The following is a 15,039-nucleotide window of genomic DNA, read 5'->3' on the forward strand; positions in this document are numbered from 1 at the left end:
ACAATTTACATTTCCAACTAAACAGTCCATACTTACTCAATTCCATTACTTTAAATTTAATGCTGTCTTAGAGTTTTATTATTTAACTTATCAAACATGTGAGAACTATTAGTCCTTCAAAGAATCATGCAGTGAATGATACATCAAATAATAACAATGGTAAGTCCACATCTGTACAACAAATTTAAAATCTTTTCTTTTTAAAATATTTTACCAAAATCTGCATTTTTAAACTTCCCTTTTGAAAGATATATCAATGATATAAATGTTATTCTAAATTTTATTTGCACAATTAAGAAATAGTTTTGACCTATTGAGATTCATTTCTAAGCAGATAATATAGAGTGACATTCAATTACTTCATGCTTCTTTTGTGGACAAGTACATTTTAAAATAACATAAATACAAGTTAAGTAATTGTTATTTCAATATACAACACAGTGTAAAAGGTGCCAAACAGCAATCAATGCACGAGTTACTTATACATGCATCATGCAATTATTAAGCAAATAGGAATGTTATGTTTTGGCAAACATTCAACGGTGAACAGCTGATTCTATCCACTGTAATCATTCACCATTCAGGATTTTTTTGTCATCTGTGTAAAACTGTTTTATGACATATATATTTTGTATTTCCTGGTGATTAAAATTTTTCTTTTTCAAAAAGAAGTGTTATCTGCACCAGTTCAATATAATTGCTATAATTCTTGAAGGGTTTACTGGATTGTTCTTTTAAATTTTGTCAAAAAAAAAAAAAAATAATAATACAGATTCTTTTTTGTAAAGGAGGTTACAATTAAAAATTTTAACAACATTCAGGTAGGTTTTTTCCTTGTTTCTACATGTATTGAAAAAAACTTTCTTAAAAAAGTATATAGCTACCAATAGAGCCCCAACCTTGTTGTTTGAACCCCTGACCCCAGTGTACAGACTTGTAGGTTTTTGGCATTCCCACTGCAACTCCTGACCACCAGCGTACAGAACTCCCACTGGAGGATACAGAAGGGTACAGACTGGGATGGTGATCCACTAGTGTATACTGGCTTGTTATGACTTTGCTGTTTTTTAGATTCAGCATGTCTGATTACCACTAACCTCATTGCAAAGGAATAATATAGCAATGAGAAGGGATCATATCTAGACGGAATCAATAACATGGGACCATGTCACAACAACAAATCTGACTAATCACAAGCTGTTCAATCGCATTCCTATTTATAACAAGTGTAATGTACTTAACAAAAAAAGACAATATCAAAAACCCCCCACTAATGCATTCACAAAAAGCATCAACATGGGCTAGTACATGTATTTCATACCATTAAAAGAATAATGCATTAAGAAGTTACACCATTTGTACAGTTTCATCAAGTTGTTATAGCTATCTATGAAATGTGTATACATATTACAAGATGCATGGATTGAGAAACTTTGTTATGCCCCTACCTTTGAACATCAGCGGACATAAAGTTTATACTTCTTGAGATCTTTCCTACATCGTATGTAGTTTTGTCAAATTAAGTTTAAACAAGAGGCTCCCAGGAGCCTGAATCGCTCACCTGGTTAAAGTTTGTTTTTCAAGGGCAATAAATCTAACAAGGAGTTGTTCAACAATTTTGGCTCAAGAAGACTTTGGTAGGACTATCATAAAGATTATTTCAGCGATAGAAAGTTTCTTTCTATCTTTTATAGTTTTCAAGATACTGGCTGAAAACTGTAAAAATTCATCTTTCAAGTGCAATAACTCTTACAAGGAGTCACCTGTTAACTTTGATCCCTGAAGACTTTTGAAGGCCTTATAATAAGGGTTATTTTAGCTAAGAAATAATTTTGCTAAATCTAACGGTTTTGGAGACGTGAAAAACTACTGACTGACCCCTCTATTCTATTTTTAGTAATGGCAGCCATTTTTTTTTGATGGATCAAAAATCCCCACACCAGTTCAATGAACAATACCCCAAGGAATATTCATAACAAGTTTGGTTTCAATTGGTCAAGTAGTGTCAGAGAAGATCTTTGAAAGAAATAACATTAAAATAAGCAAAAAAAATGTCGAAAAAGTGCAATAACTCCACCATGTCTTCACAGATTAAAATGAAAATTTCAGCACAGATAGATCTCATCATGTTGAACACTTTTACGGCCATGTCAGAATTTGGCTAAATCTAACAGTTTTGGAGATATATTCGAAAATCTACTGTCTGACCTCGATTGATCAAAAATCCCCACATCAGTTCTATGCACGATACCCCAAGGAACATTCATACCAAGTTAGGTTCCAATTGGTCAAGTAGTGTCTGTCAGAATGACAGAAGACAGACGCCAAGTGATGGCAATAGTTCACATGGCCTTCGGCCCAGTGAGCTAAAAAGTTCTTAGTATATCTATGTTGAACAAATTTTTGTCAATCATTTACAAAATGTATAGTTTAAAATATGGTGTACAAATTCAGCATTCTCAGAAGACTTTCAATATAGTCACTAACCAACTTTTTGTCTATACTCAGTGTACTAATATGCTGTCAGATAACAGTTTATGGGAATTATTTTGAATTAACATGAACAGTTGTACCAGAACATCTATGATACCTCAGCTTTGTCACAGGTCTGTATTCTTGTGTTCTTATGTTATCTAAATTTAAATTAAATAAAACTTGTAGAGAAGTACTGCTTATGATTTAACATCTATGTTCTGTTTACAGAGCAGTTGAGTTTTCAAATTGGCAGGACATGTGTGTCTCAGTAAAAAGTTTGTCAGATATCAGTAGGAGACAATGAGAATCGTGTATGTATTTTATAAGACCATGTGTCCACTAGATACTTTTCCATGCATTCCTACATTTTTTGTACTTCTGGCATGCTTCCAGTATGCTTTGCTTCTTGCTCAAACCAGGCTTATTCATATGCATGCCTGAAAATGTCATTGGCAAAGTACAAGCAGTGAATACCTTATAAATATCCCTAGTATATTTGACACAGTCAAAACTCATTCTGGAATAGAAATCATTCTGTCAATTTTACGGTACTTGAACAAAACGTAAGGTAACAGTAAACACTGTGGAGCAATCAGTATCTCTTTTGAATTAATACTCATTAGTACTGGTTATAACAATCATTTATTTTTATCAAATATATAATTTTTCCAATTTCTAGAATGTTCAGACTAGCCCATCCTAATGTCCATACCTAATTTTTCATATACCTAACTGATCAACATTTGTAAAGATCAATAGATTTCCCTATGCTTGAATCAATATCTCTAATAACCAATGTTACTAAATTACGATGAATCCTTGAGGATGATCATCACCCAGACAAAAACATTAACATCTTGTATAATTTGAGGTGAACTGGTGGAATCATTTGTGTGCAGCAATGGAACTAAGACTATAAAGAGTGTGTGGACATAGTGAAGGTTAATGAATAGCCTGTTAACCCATGGATATCATATCTCTTTATACATGTACCTACAAATATAAGGAATGGATCTGTGAAATTAGGAACCTTTTATAGGTCACAAACAATTTATGACGTTATTCAGAACAATTTGAGACTTTTATGAACAAATCAGGACTAAATTTTTGACTTTTTTCCACTTAAATGTTAGGACTAACTGAAACTTTGTTCATTTATAGATTGAAAGCAGAAAAATAACCACAGAGAAATAAAACTCAAACAGAAACACACAAATACAGCAGAACACGTAAAAATCGATGACAATAACTTGTGCAAACCAAAAAAAACAATAACATATATAGATGTTTGAAGCATTTTGTACATACTATTATTTCCAGAACATGGATTAGCTATATTGAAACAGGCCTAAAAAGAAGAGAACATTATCTAAACATTTCTTAATAATAAACCTTAATATTACTTGATGCATGTACATGTACATGTACGTGCCACATATTGAACAGGTGTAAAGCACAAGTCAACATATATGTACAATGTGTTCCTACTGCCACATGAACTTGTATAAAGGTACCAGTATCGTATTGCATACCCTTGAGCGGGTGTACGTCAAAACATGGATGCTATAAAAATATAGTGCATTTCCTTTTTGCCTCTCTACAAACTAATGTTTTGTCAAAAGATATGAACAATGACTTATAAAATAGAGCAAACATCACACTGGAAGATGAAGAACTTTTTCAAGAGAAAATCTAACATATCATAAAAATGTTCCACTGAAAAGGTTGGTTTGGTGAGTGCAAAACGAAAGTGAAAGTAGGGAAAATGGCTATTTATAGTTCAAGACTACTTTTCTGTCCGATCTTCGTGGACTCACCCTATTTTCTTTGCGGGAAATTATTTTTTCACATGTCCTTAGAAATGCTACATAAGTGAAAGTTTTATTGAATCAATTTACATATTTTTAAAAAAAATCCTAAAAATATGCACTTCACTATAGAAGTCTAAGGGAAAATTAATACGATACTGAGACCTAGTAAGCCAGTTTTTCAAGTAAAGTTGGATATTCAGCAAGTGGTCTTTACCAGCTGAAAAAGTAGTACCCCAATGCAGGTAACACTTTTAAGATGAATTAGTCAAATTTTGAACCTGATTTTTTATGGTAGCTCTGGTTTTTTGCATTTATGGTTAATCTTTACCAAATTTGGAAATGCATTTTGTTTTCATGAATTTGTAGGATATCAGTTCAATAAAATTATTATCTTTACTATTTATGATGAGCATATCTATATTCAGGTAACCTAAAGCAAGTAATACTCCTGCATAAAGGATAGTTTTCAAGTTACAACACATTTTAAGTATGTGGTTAAGACTTGAAAATAGTCATTTTCCACACATTGCCTCTTATATATGAAAAAATGAATATTTTTTAATTTTTTGTTTTTCTTTCAAATAAATAGCTAAAATGAGTTGCCATATAACTGTGTGATTGATTTAAACACAGAAATGTCACAAAAGTCAACAGCCAATTTTTTAGTGGTACAAAAGGACAGATTCTAATGCCGCAAGAAAAATAATGGTGTTTTTTCATATACAAACTGAATTTTTTTCAAAAAGCATCTAAAGCAGACAATTGTTATTATAATATTTACACCAGTAAACTATTTTTCTTGCATCATAACTATCTGTTTTAAAGAAAAAATCCTTTTCCTGTTATATTGAGGTCCATTTGTATCTGCCTGGGGTACCAAAATGGCTTAAAATCTGTATTTTCTGCATATGAAAAGCCGTATTTTTTTAAAACTATGATATTGGTATAATTTTTTCTGGATTTATTATAATCGAAATGACCATATCTTTAGTTTAAAACAGTTGGTTGTACTGGTACATATACTTACTTTAAACAAGAGGCTCCCTTGAGTTACAGACAAAAAAGGAGGTTCAGATATTAATATTTCCATATATGGAACTCACAAGTGGGGATTGAATAATGATTTGGAACTCATAGTACAGCTCATGTATCTACCATGTCAGAATAAACCACAAATTTGCTTAGTTTGATTAATGCAGCAGCTTTTTATCAAAAGTAATATTTTCTGGCTAACATTGAGATATTAGTCTTATGCCTGGAATAGGGTACCTATATAAAAATTTTAATAGAAAACTCTTGTTTGCAGCAGGGCAATGATATTTTGACTTTTCAGTATGAAAATGAATACTCTAGAAGACAAACAACAACTTTTATGATTATATTGAAATTTTTATTAGTAATAGGTACCAGTATCGTATTGCATATCCCTGAGCGGGTGTATGTCAAAACATGGATGCTATAAAAATATAGTGCATTTTCTTTTTGCCTCTCTACAAACTAATGTTTTGTCAAAAGATATGAACAATGACTTATAAAATAGAGCAATCATCACACTGGAAGATGAAGAACTTTTTTAAGAGAAAATCTAACATAATATCATAAAAATGTTCCACTGAAAAGGTTGGTTTGATGAGTGCAAAACGAAAGTGAAAGTAGGGAAAATGGCTATTTATAGTTCACGACTACTTTTCTGTCTGATCTTCGTGGACTCACCCTATTTTCTTTGCGGGAAATTATTTTTTCACATGTCCTTAGAAATGCTACATAAGTGAAAGTTTCATTGAATCAATTTACATATTTTTTAAAAAATCCTAAAAATATGCACTTCACTACAGAAGTCTATGGGAAAATTAATACGATACTGAGACCTAAAAATCAATCACTGAGCAGAGCATAGGGTGAAAGTACTGGGGAATGTAAACATTTGTGATTTTAACAAAACAGAAAATACATGTTCGGGGTATGCAGAATCTGCTTACTATCAATTATGACCAGAATACATTTCACTGCCTCATTCTACAAGTACATTTTTGTACATGTCAGACTACCTCCCCTTGCATGCTGCTGACAATAATGGTGTTCCTTCAACAATCATGCATATCTATATTTGTAAAAACAAGGTATGATGAACTCAAATTTTAAGCTTAATACTTAGTCCATTAATTTACCAGTATATAAATGTGCAATAAAATGCTTAGCAGAGCACAGCTTGATATCACTGCAGAGGTCAAACCCTGAACAGTTGGGGCAAGCATTGACAGCTTTGAATTTTGATTGCAATAAGACTTTTCACACAGGATAAAAAAAATTGACCACTATCAAAGGCGCCCTTTTTTGGCCCTTAATTCATAAATGAACCTAAAAAATTTATCCAGCCCATCCTTCGGGAGATGGCACCTTGTATAATTTTAAAGAGATCTATAAACTATTTATTATAGTCAAGCCATTGTCCTGATATCAAGAACACATATTGTTTTGGCCCTTTCAGCCATCTACATGTAACTCTAAATTGTCTCCAGTCATTATCCTAAAAATCAGCTTCAGTCTTTCTATTGTGGTACTGTATGGCACCTTGTAGTACAATATAAAAAAGATCTATTAACATCTACTCAATTAATTGTCTGAAAGTCATGAAAAGTTGAAGTTCTCTGAAATGTTTGTTTCTGGACCCTTTATGGCCCCTAATTCAAAAACAGTTGGGGCCATATGATGACACCCAATACCAATTCAACCTTTCTATCATGATTTTGAATATTGTATAAAGATCAACCATTTAATATCCAAGTTATTGCACAAAAACAAGCGTCTACAAACAATAATGACACAGATGACAGAGCTACAGCATTATGCCATTATACAACCACAAAAAAAAGATCAGTCGAATAAAAATATAGGCAACTGTACGAAGTGTCACGAGGCAAGTTCTCTAGATTTAAAATGTACAAAAATGAACATTTTACATATTTTTAATGACCAATATTGCTTTTTCCCCTCCAATATATTAATTAAATGGGTTAATCTAGGCTGAGACAAGCGGAATTAAATATATACTACTAGTCCCATAAATCACTCACCTGGGTACTGGACTGTACGCAAATTATCTTTATGACAAGCACAGGTGAAAGCAGACTGTACTAACAAAAATTTTGAATAAACATGTACAATGTACATGTGAAAAAAAAAGTACATGTACATGTGTATAGCAGAGGTTGAGAAGGCAAATTGCCATAAGCCTTTTGCCCCTTCTGACCAAAAAAAAATTGCTTCATTCTTCATATAGAAGAAATTTTTATGGTTTTATAATAAATGGCTCCTTCAAATTCTGAATATATTTGAAAAAACCTGAAAATGGTCCCTTCTAAAAATATCCTTTTTATAGGAAAGAGTAATCAAGGGAACCAAGGTTATAGCGGTAATCAAAAGAATTTAATCCAGGGATAAAGACCAGACATGGAAAACAGACATACACAATGATGAACATAAAGTAACTAAAATCATACATACAAAATAACAAAAATAAATGAGCAACTCGGACTCCACTAAAAACTGGGAGCATGGACCAGGTGCACCGGTAGGGTAAGCTACCTCTGCTTTCCTAGAAACACCCACTGAGTTGCTCATCAAAAGTCAAGTCCAGGGTAGACAAATTTATCATATTTATTACTTTATTATTTGTGTAAAATTGACAAAAAATAGGAAAATATGTCCTAGCACACCCTTTTTCTGAGGAACCCTGGCTGGCATCCCTCTTTTTCAACATGTCTGGATCTGCCCTGCAGAGATAAGAACCAAATTGTGTTTTCAAATTGTCACTATAAAAACTTGTGAGTGGGCAAATGTCTTGCAAAGGGTACAAATTCAGCTCAAAAACCCTATATACATTGTAGTATGAATACTAGCCCATGCATTGGTGTTAACCTTTCAAAATCAGCCAATCAGGTTGGATAGCCTCTGGTCTAGATTTTGTTAAATCAAATAGATCTCTTGTGCATTAGAACACCTTACATGTTACATTCAACAATCTTACCAAGTTTTATTTAAATCTTCAAGAAGTGAGATGTTAATTCAAGAAATTGTTCACAAAAGACAACAGATGCTACACAAATGTACATGTACAAATATTAATAATCACATTGAACTTTTAGTCCAGGTGAACTAACAAAATGAAGCTAAATGATTATTAAGTTGCAAGCCCCTTATTTACAATATTTCCAAATTTGTCTTTTAATTTTTAAAATGAATGCCTCTTGTAAATTTTTGCAGTACAATGTATAAGGGTTTTTACCAATGGCAGGCTATGATATTATCGTGTACATATACATGTAAGATTATGAGATCTGTATACAACTTTACGAAAATTCAGGACGTTTAGCTTTTTTTTTTGGCATTTCAATATAAAAAAGAAATTATAACATGGCAGTGGTTCCATGCATCATGAGTTACCTGAATATTTTATAATATTTCAGAAAAAAGTTAGAACAAGCAAAGACTTCGAGGACTCAAGCCAAATTATGAGAAATTGGTGTTATAGCAAAGATTATCTACAGTGATGAGTCTAGCACCCACATACCCCAAGGAGAGATCTACATTGCACCCTGTACAACTTACCCATGGGTACCTAATAATCCCTCCTGCTATGGTAAGATCTGCCAGACCCCCGACCATATTCTTCATATGAGTTGTGGTTGTGACTTACTTTAGAAGTCCCCATTTTATTGCGTCCGCCTTGTCTACGCATATTTCTACGCTCTCTGTCAAACTCAAGATCTTCTAATCTCTGTGTCAGAGTCAATTTTTGTTGAATTGCCATCCGTAGCAAAGAGTTTAGTGTTTTCTTTTCTTCCTCTGCACTAGCAAGTTGTCTCTGCATTTCATCTAGTTGAGTAACATACTCATCACATCGCTGTGCAAACATTGCTCTTAGTGAAGCAAATGTTGCAGCATCTTCCTTTAATGCTTTCAATTCATTTCTAAGTTTCATCATTGTTTCTGTCACAATCACTTTTTCTGTGTCATATTTTTGTTTAAGGTTTGCTAAAGCTACTTCAGCAGTTGATTTGTTGGCCTTTAGAACACTTCTAAGTGTAGCAATTTGTTCTCTCTTTGTTGACAACATAGCTTTAAGTTTAACAACTTGTTCCTGTAATTCTTGAACATCTGTATTTTCATTGTCTCCATTCCTCTGTCGAGAAACTTCCATCAAATGTTCTACAGCTCTCTTTAGATATTTCACTTGATCAATAACTGTCTCAGTTAATTTATAGCAAGATATTGGATCACCTTTAACATCATCGACTTGTTTCTTGGCTTTTAATTTTGTTTTTCTTGGTGATTTCTCACCATTCTTTTTGGCTGATGGATCTTCCTTCTCTTCACTACTGCTACGTGATCCATCTTGTCTTGACAATTGTGCCGCAGCTTTAGCATGGTCCAGCATGACCCTGCTAGGAGTTTCTCCGTTAACTTCACATACCAAATGATATAACTGAGCCATTTCCTCAGTGACCTTGACCAGTTCATCCTGTGTTGTGTTTAAGCTTCCTTGTGCCTCTGAAGCTGCCATTGTCATGGCCTTCAGATCCTTCTCCAAATCTTTTATTGTGTTTTCATACTGATTACATTTGTTTCTTAGCTCCTCCAACGCATGACCAAACTCTTTCTCATCATATCTGATGGAACCATGTTGTCCCCTTGATTGTAAATTACTTATCTCATCATTAAGACTACTGATTTCAGTAAGAGCTTTAGAATATTTCCTTTCATTTAATCTCAGATTCTTTTTCAGTTCTAGTAAAGCTTTCTTATCTGGGTCAGTTTCATTTGCAATTAATTCATCTAAGTCTGCTTCTTCATCATCTAACCCTAGTTCAGATTCTTTCTCCTTCAACACTGAATTAATATGAGATTTAAGTTGGTCAGCACGTTTCTTTTGTTCTATAAGGTCTGTCTGAGTATCTTCTATTAATTTCTGAGCTTCATCTAAAGCCTTTTGAAGTTCAGCTTTTTCTTGCTCACTTTGTTCTAAGAGTTGTTCTAACTTTTTTACTTCATTCTCCTGAATTTCACTGAGAATGTCATTAACTTTACCTGGTCCAGGTTTAACCAGAGATTTAGTTTCATCATGCTGGAAGTCTGCCTCAATCCTACGTAAAGCAGGATTATCATGATCACCATGTCCATCATCAAGTTCATCATTGATCTCTGATCGACTGTTCGGTAAGCCTTCACTTAGTCCACTCATGTGAGCCAGATTACTTAAGTTAAACATAGACTCCTGATTAATTCTCTGATCAAGCTCTTTCTTTAGTGAATGTTTCTGTTCTCTTTCATGTTGTAAAGATGTCAGGGCCTCCTCCAAATTTTTCTCTACTATTTTTTTCAGACCTGTATTCTCGTCTAACTGAATATTGAGATCATCTAACTCCTCATGAAGTCGCCTTATTTCATGCTTCATTCCTTCAAATTCAACTTGACTCTGCTTTAACTGAGAAACAGTTTTTTGAAGAGTGATATTCTCATCCTCTAACTCAGCATAATCAGATAAATTTCTGTTTTCTCTTTTTTTAAATTCCGTGATATCATTTTTAAACTGACGTCTTTGTTCTTCAAGGTTCTCATTATGTTGCTGCAGCTCAAGCACTGCAGCATGTAATCGCTCATTTTCTGCAGAGCTACGATCGAAGGATTGTTTGAATGATTTTAGTTCTGATTCTAGATCACTGATTGATGATTTATAACTTTCTTCCCGCGTAGCTGTTTCTTGAAGGAAAGTGTCCTCATGGTGAATTCCACTTTTTTGTTGTTTCCGAAATGTATCCTGGTGTTTGTTTAATGCCTGAAAGTATACAAATTTATATTATATTAAATTTATAGTAAGAAATCCAATGAAATGAGCTATAGTCAACAAGAAACATCTTAAGTATGTAACAAATCTTAAAATCAGCGATTACATTAAAAATACTGGTCTGTAACATTATCAAAAACAGTTGGCTGCAATCATGGTACAAGTCAGCAAAAATGGTACGAGTCAGAAATTTTTACACTGCTTATTTTTCAATAACAATTGATTGGGATTAAAATTTGAGAGTTGGTCATTTCTTTTTTCTTTAAAAAAAATGTATACTTAACATGTACATATGTACAGTTACTTTTTTATGTGACTACATGTAAGTGACATTGATATCTTGTCATACTGTATACATGTATACTGCATGAATGCATGTTTGCTTGTGTTTTGTCCTCTTGTACATGCATGTGTCTGAGGTTATTATATAAATAAAGTATTTGCCTAATTGTCTAACGATATTCAGAACTCCAAATGGGTCCTTACTTGAATATTCTTTTTAAAAAATTCTGACTTAAATGGACATGTGAAAAAAAGGTTCATGGTCCCTCTAATCCCAATTACTGAATAAATTTTAGAATAATAGGAACATGCAATGGAACCAACAAAACAAGGATTTTATCACAACTAAAAAGTCTAAGAATATTTAAAATATTTTCATACTGTAATTGATGTGTATTTTTAATTCAAGTAACATTTACAATGTAAGTAAACAAGCACAATATGAAAACTATAGGTACAATCATTAAAATGATGTACCACAATGAAAAGATAAAATAATTAAATCAAAATAGGGCCCAGGGGTAGTGTTACATGATTGTGTTTCTAGACAAAATATAAAAATAGGATATACATCATGTACATTGTATGTACTGGTAAAGGCATTTTTTTCAAAATATGAGCAATTACAACAGCACTGGAATACACGTAAATCATCTTTCTACCTCCTCCAATAAGGTACCTATCCAATGCTGTATTTTCTTCACATTCTGAAAATGTTTTCTTTGCACTTTCGTAATGAACCAAATATAAAAACAATAGACAAAGAACTGCAATGTGAATCTGACCATTTCAAGTAAGAGTTCAATTAATCATAAAAGTAGGTCAAAGTGGACACTTAGATCTCCTATTGTAACCTAATGCAAAGGTAAGGTTGATCAGGTAATTCTATTTACACAATGTAACTTATTACTTTGACTGTTTTATTAATCAATTGATTTGGAATTATACAATTAACTTATACAGTATAATCTCAGGAAAATTCCTCTGATTCAACTCATAATAACATTTTAATTTGTATTATTTTACATATACATTTGTAACCCTTAGTCTATGACTATGTACATGTACATGTATCTCACACAAACTTAACCAGCTGACCATTTCAAGTACCAATCCCTATGTCAGACAACTTAGACAGAAATCAAAAGGATAAATACAACCTTTTGTTAATAGATTTAAAACGTAATATTTGCTTGAATAAATATTTTCCTACAAATGATGTAAAACTTTAAATTTCTGGTTGACAGTGCATGAGACATGTACAAATGTATACTACCTCGCCTCATTACCATTCACAATGTACAAACTGTACCTCAAGTAAAACTAATGGTTATAAGATTCTGTTACATCTGACAAGTACACCTACAATCATTTAAAAGCTGCACCCAGTCTTGCTCAAATACAAGTACATAAAATGTAGGTGAACAGTCGCACACAAAATCAATGTGATTCAAATCAGTTAGTAGTATGTTTAGTGCTTCTACACCCATAGTACCAAAAATTCCTCCACAGCAATTTTACAGCTATTGTATATATACATGTATACCCATGAAGGATCATTCAGTTTCTGAAATACATGCAGTTTTTAAAAATATTTTTAAATTATCATTAGAAATTATTTAACTTTTCATGTAAATTGTACACCTTACTCAACCTTGAATACATTACAATGTATACTGTACTGTATTTTCTTCAATTACAAGTGATTTATAAATTGAAACCTAGGGGATTATGAAAGTACATGTAATACATATGTATATATATATATTTTAACAACATGTAGAAGGTTTAAATTTGCTTACATACAAGTATAAACTTGGAATGTACAAGGCCCTCTATAGAGCAAAAAATGAGCAAAAACTTCTCCCATTTGTTTTTGTCATTGAGAAGTCTTGTATAGACTAAACTGTCGATATTGATATTACAGGATTTATTAAAACATACAGTGCATTTTTGTCATCACTGTCTAAATAGGTCCTGCAATGTTCATGTACAATGTAAAATATTAAAGCAGTTCCAACCACTTTGCTGACATTTAAATTATTTAAATTACCATGAAATGCATCTCAGCTGCTTCCAGATCAATGTCTCACTCTTACGTAATCAATGCAAAATACTTTTCCATATATGGGGTTTAAATTTGCACTGGTCCGATGTCTGGCACCCTTAATTTCCGATGCAGGACGTTAAAAATATCATTCACCTAGGTCCCGGACCTACCCTATTTATTTTTACTCTAATTGGTGACCTTCAACTTTCTTATAGAATACTTTTCATTGGGAATGCACAACAGACCAGGACCTTTTACTCTTGAAAATTCATTTGAAACCCTATCCCTGTGCTCCCATTGCAAGTTCTCCAATCTTATTCTAGTAATTTGAATGTATATGAAGCACTTTTCAAATTAAAATGACAATGAAATAAAACTTCTGTTTTGCCCATACTGCACTATAATTGTAATTTAAATTTTCATTGTGAATTTTCGCTGACAGAAAAATAAATCCTTTTGTGTTAATGAACTGTAGTGTAGTCAGTGAGCATACTTAACACGAGTGAGAGTCTTTTATTCTACCCCAAACCTACCCTCACGGAAGTATATGTCACATAAATTCATAATGCTAATCTACTGCCATCCAGAAACAAAAGTCTCTGAGGTTTTCTGTGGATAGTGTATACCACTGAATGTGGTGAATAGTTATGCCAGGTTCCTAAACAAATTATTATGCTTATATTGTATAAAGATATCTCTAAACTTATGCATCAATTGGACATAGAATGACTTCATCAGTAACATTACACATTTACATCAAACATGTACATGTATGAGTCATTAGCACAGTGAACATGTTGTGTACGATGCCGGCTTGCTTATAAATAAATAAACTCGGGACATTTTACCTCTTTAGCTGTGTCCAATTCATGCTTTAATGATTCGTATTGGGTTTCCAATTCCTCTATTTGTTGTTGTAGTTGTTGTTTTTCCTCCAACACAGCAAGTCCATACTCGGCTGCTTGCATCTTCTCTTGCGTCGTTTCGGCCAATTCATTTTGTAATCGTTCAACTTCGTGTCTTAATTCTTCAACAGATTGTTCACTGCTGGTTGGATCTGACATTTTCTTCTAAAGAGGACTTAAAATCATCCACATTACACGAAAATTGGAAGAAAGTTTCAAGGGCAGACTCCCTCAGTTCAGACTATCGCCATTTTAACTAATTTATGCAAATATGTGGTAACGGTCATGTGACCAGCTACTTCGCTCTTTATGGCTTTTCACGATTTTGTCCATACTTCGTTCAACCATTACTAAATATCTATCAACGTGTTAATTGACCGATCAATATTATAGTTTAATTGTATCAGTAATTAGTGAAACTTCTTACAAAAGTTGATCCAATTACTCATTACCAGAGATCTATAATTAATTTAATTTGCAGATCTATGTCATTACATACAGGCAGGGAGTTCAGGGACTTTATATTACAAATAGCAACGGCAGTGTTCTATATAGATTATTACAAGTGACTTCTCCCTCTAATATACACTCCCTGATATAACACAGAAAGTCCCTGATACAGGTAAACACACTTTAGCCACCCCGTCAGGTCGAAACGGATTATTTATAGAG

The 15,039-nt window shown here is 32.9% G+C and overlaps 1 protein-coding gene across 12 annotated transcripts in view; it reads right to left on the reverse strand.

Annotated features, from left to right (window-relative positions):
- Window positions 1-14,625, reverse strand: part of LOC148626772 (protein bicaudal D-like) — a 16,648-nt gene extending 2,023 nt beyond the window's left edge. The window contains exons 1-4 of one of the 12 annotated variants that reach the window (XR_015923455.1): window positions 14,311-14,625; window positions 8,895-11,121; window positions 3,784-3,823; window positions 2,950-2,992 (exon numbers count right to left, since the gene is read on the reverse strand). Coding sequence is in view for 7 of the 12 variants with exons in the window: in XM_088587081.1 (XP_088443207.1) it covers window positions 3,389-3,468; window positions 3,784-3,823; window positions 8,983-11,121; window positions 14,311-14,526 (2,475 nt within the window). In the remaining 5 variants the exon portion in view is untranslated. Of the gene's footprint in view, window positions 1-2,487; window positions 2,634-2,949; window positions 2,993-3,297; window positions 3,469-3,783; window positions 3,824-8,894; window positions 11,122-14,310 lie in introns of those variants that run through there. The other 11 variants (XM_088587503.1, XM_088587081.1, XR_015923536.1 and 8 more) reach the window with 11 other exon arrangements.
- Between the last annotated feature and the right edge of the window lie 414 nt (window positions 14,626-15,039).

The sequence above is a fragment of the Perna viridis genome, chromosome 1, assembly GCF_037379345.1.
Source record: "Perna viridis isolate PV_CMFRI_1.1 ecotype Kerala chromosome 1, ASM3737934v1, whole genome shotgun sequence".
Classification (NCBI taxonomy): Eukaryota; Metazoa; Mollusca; class Bivalvia; order Mytilida; family Mytilidae; genus Perna; species Perna viridis.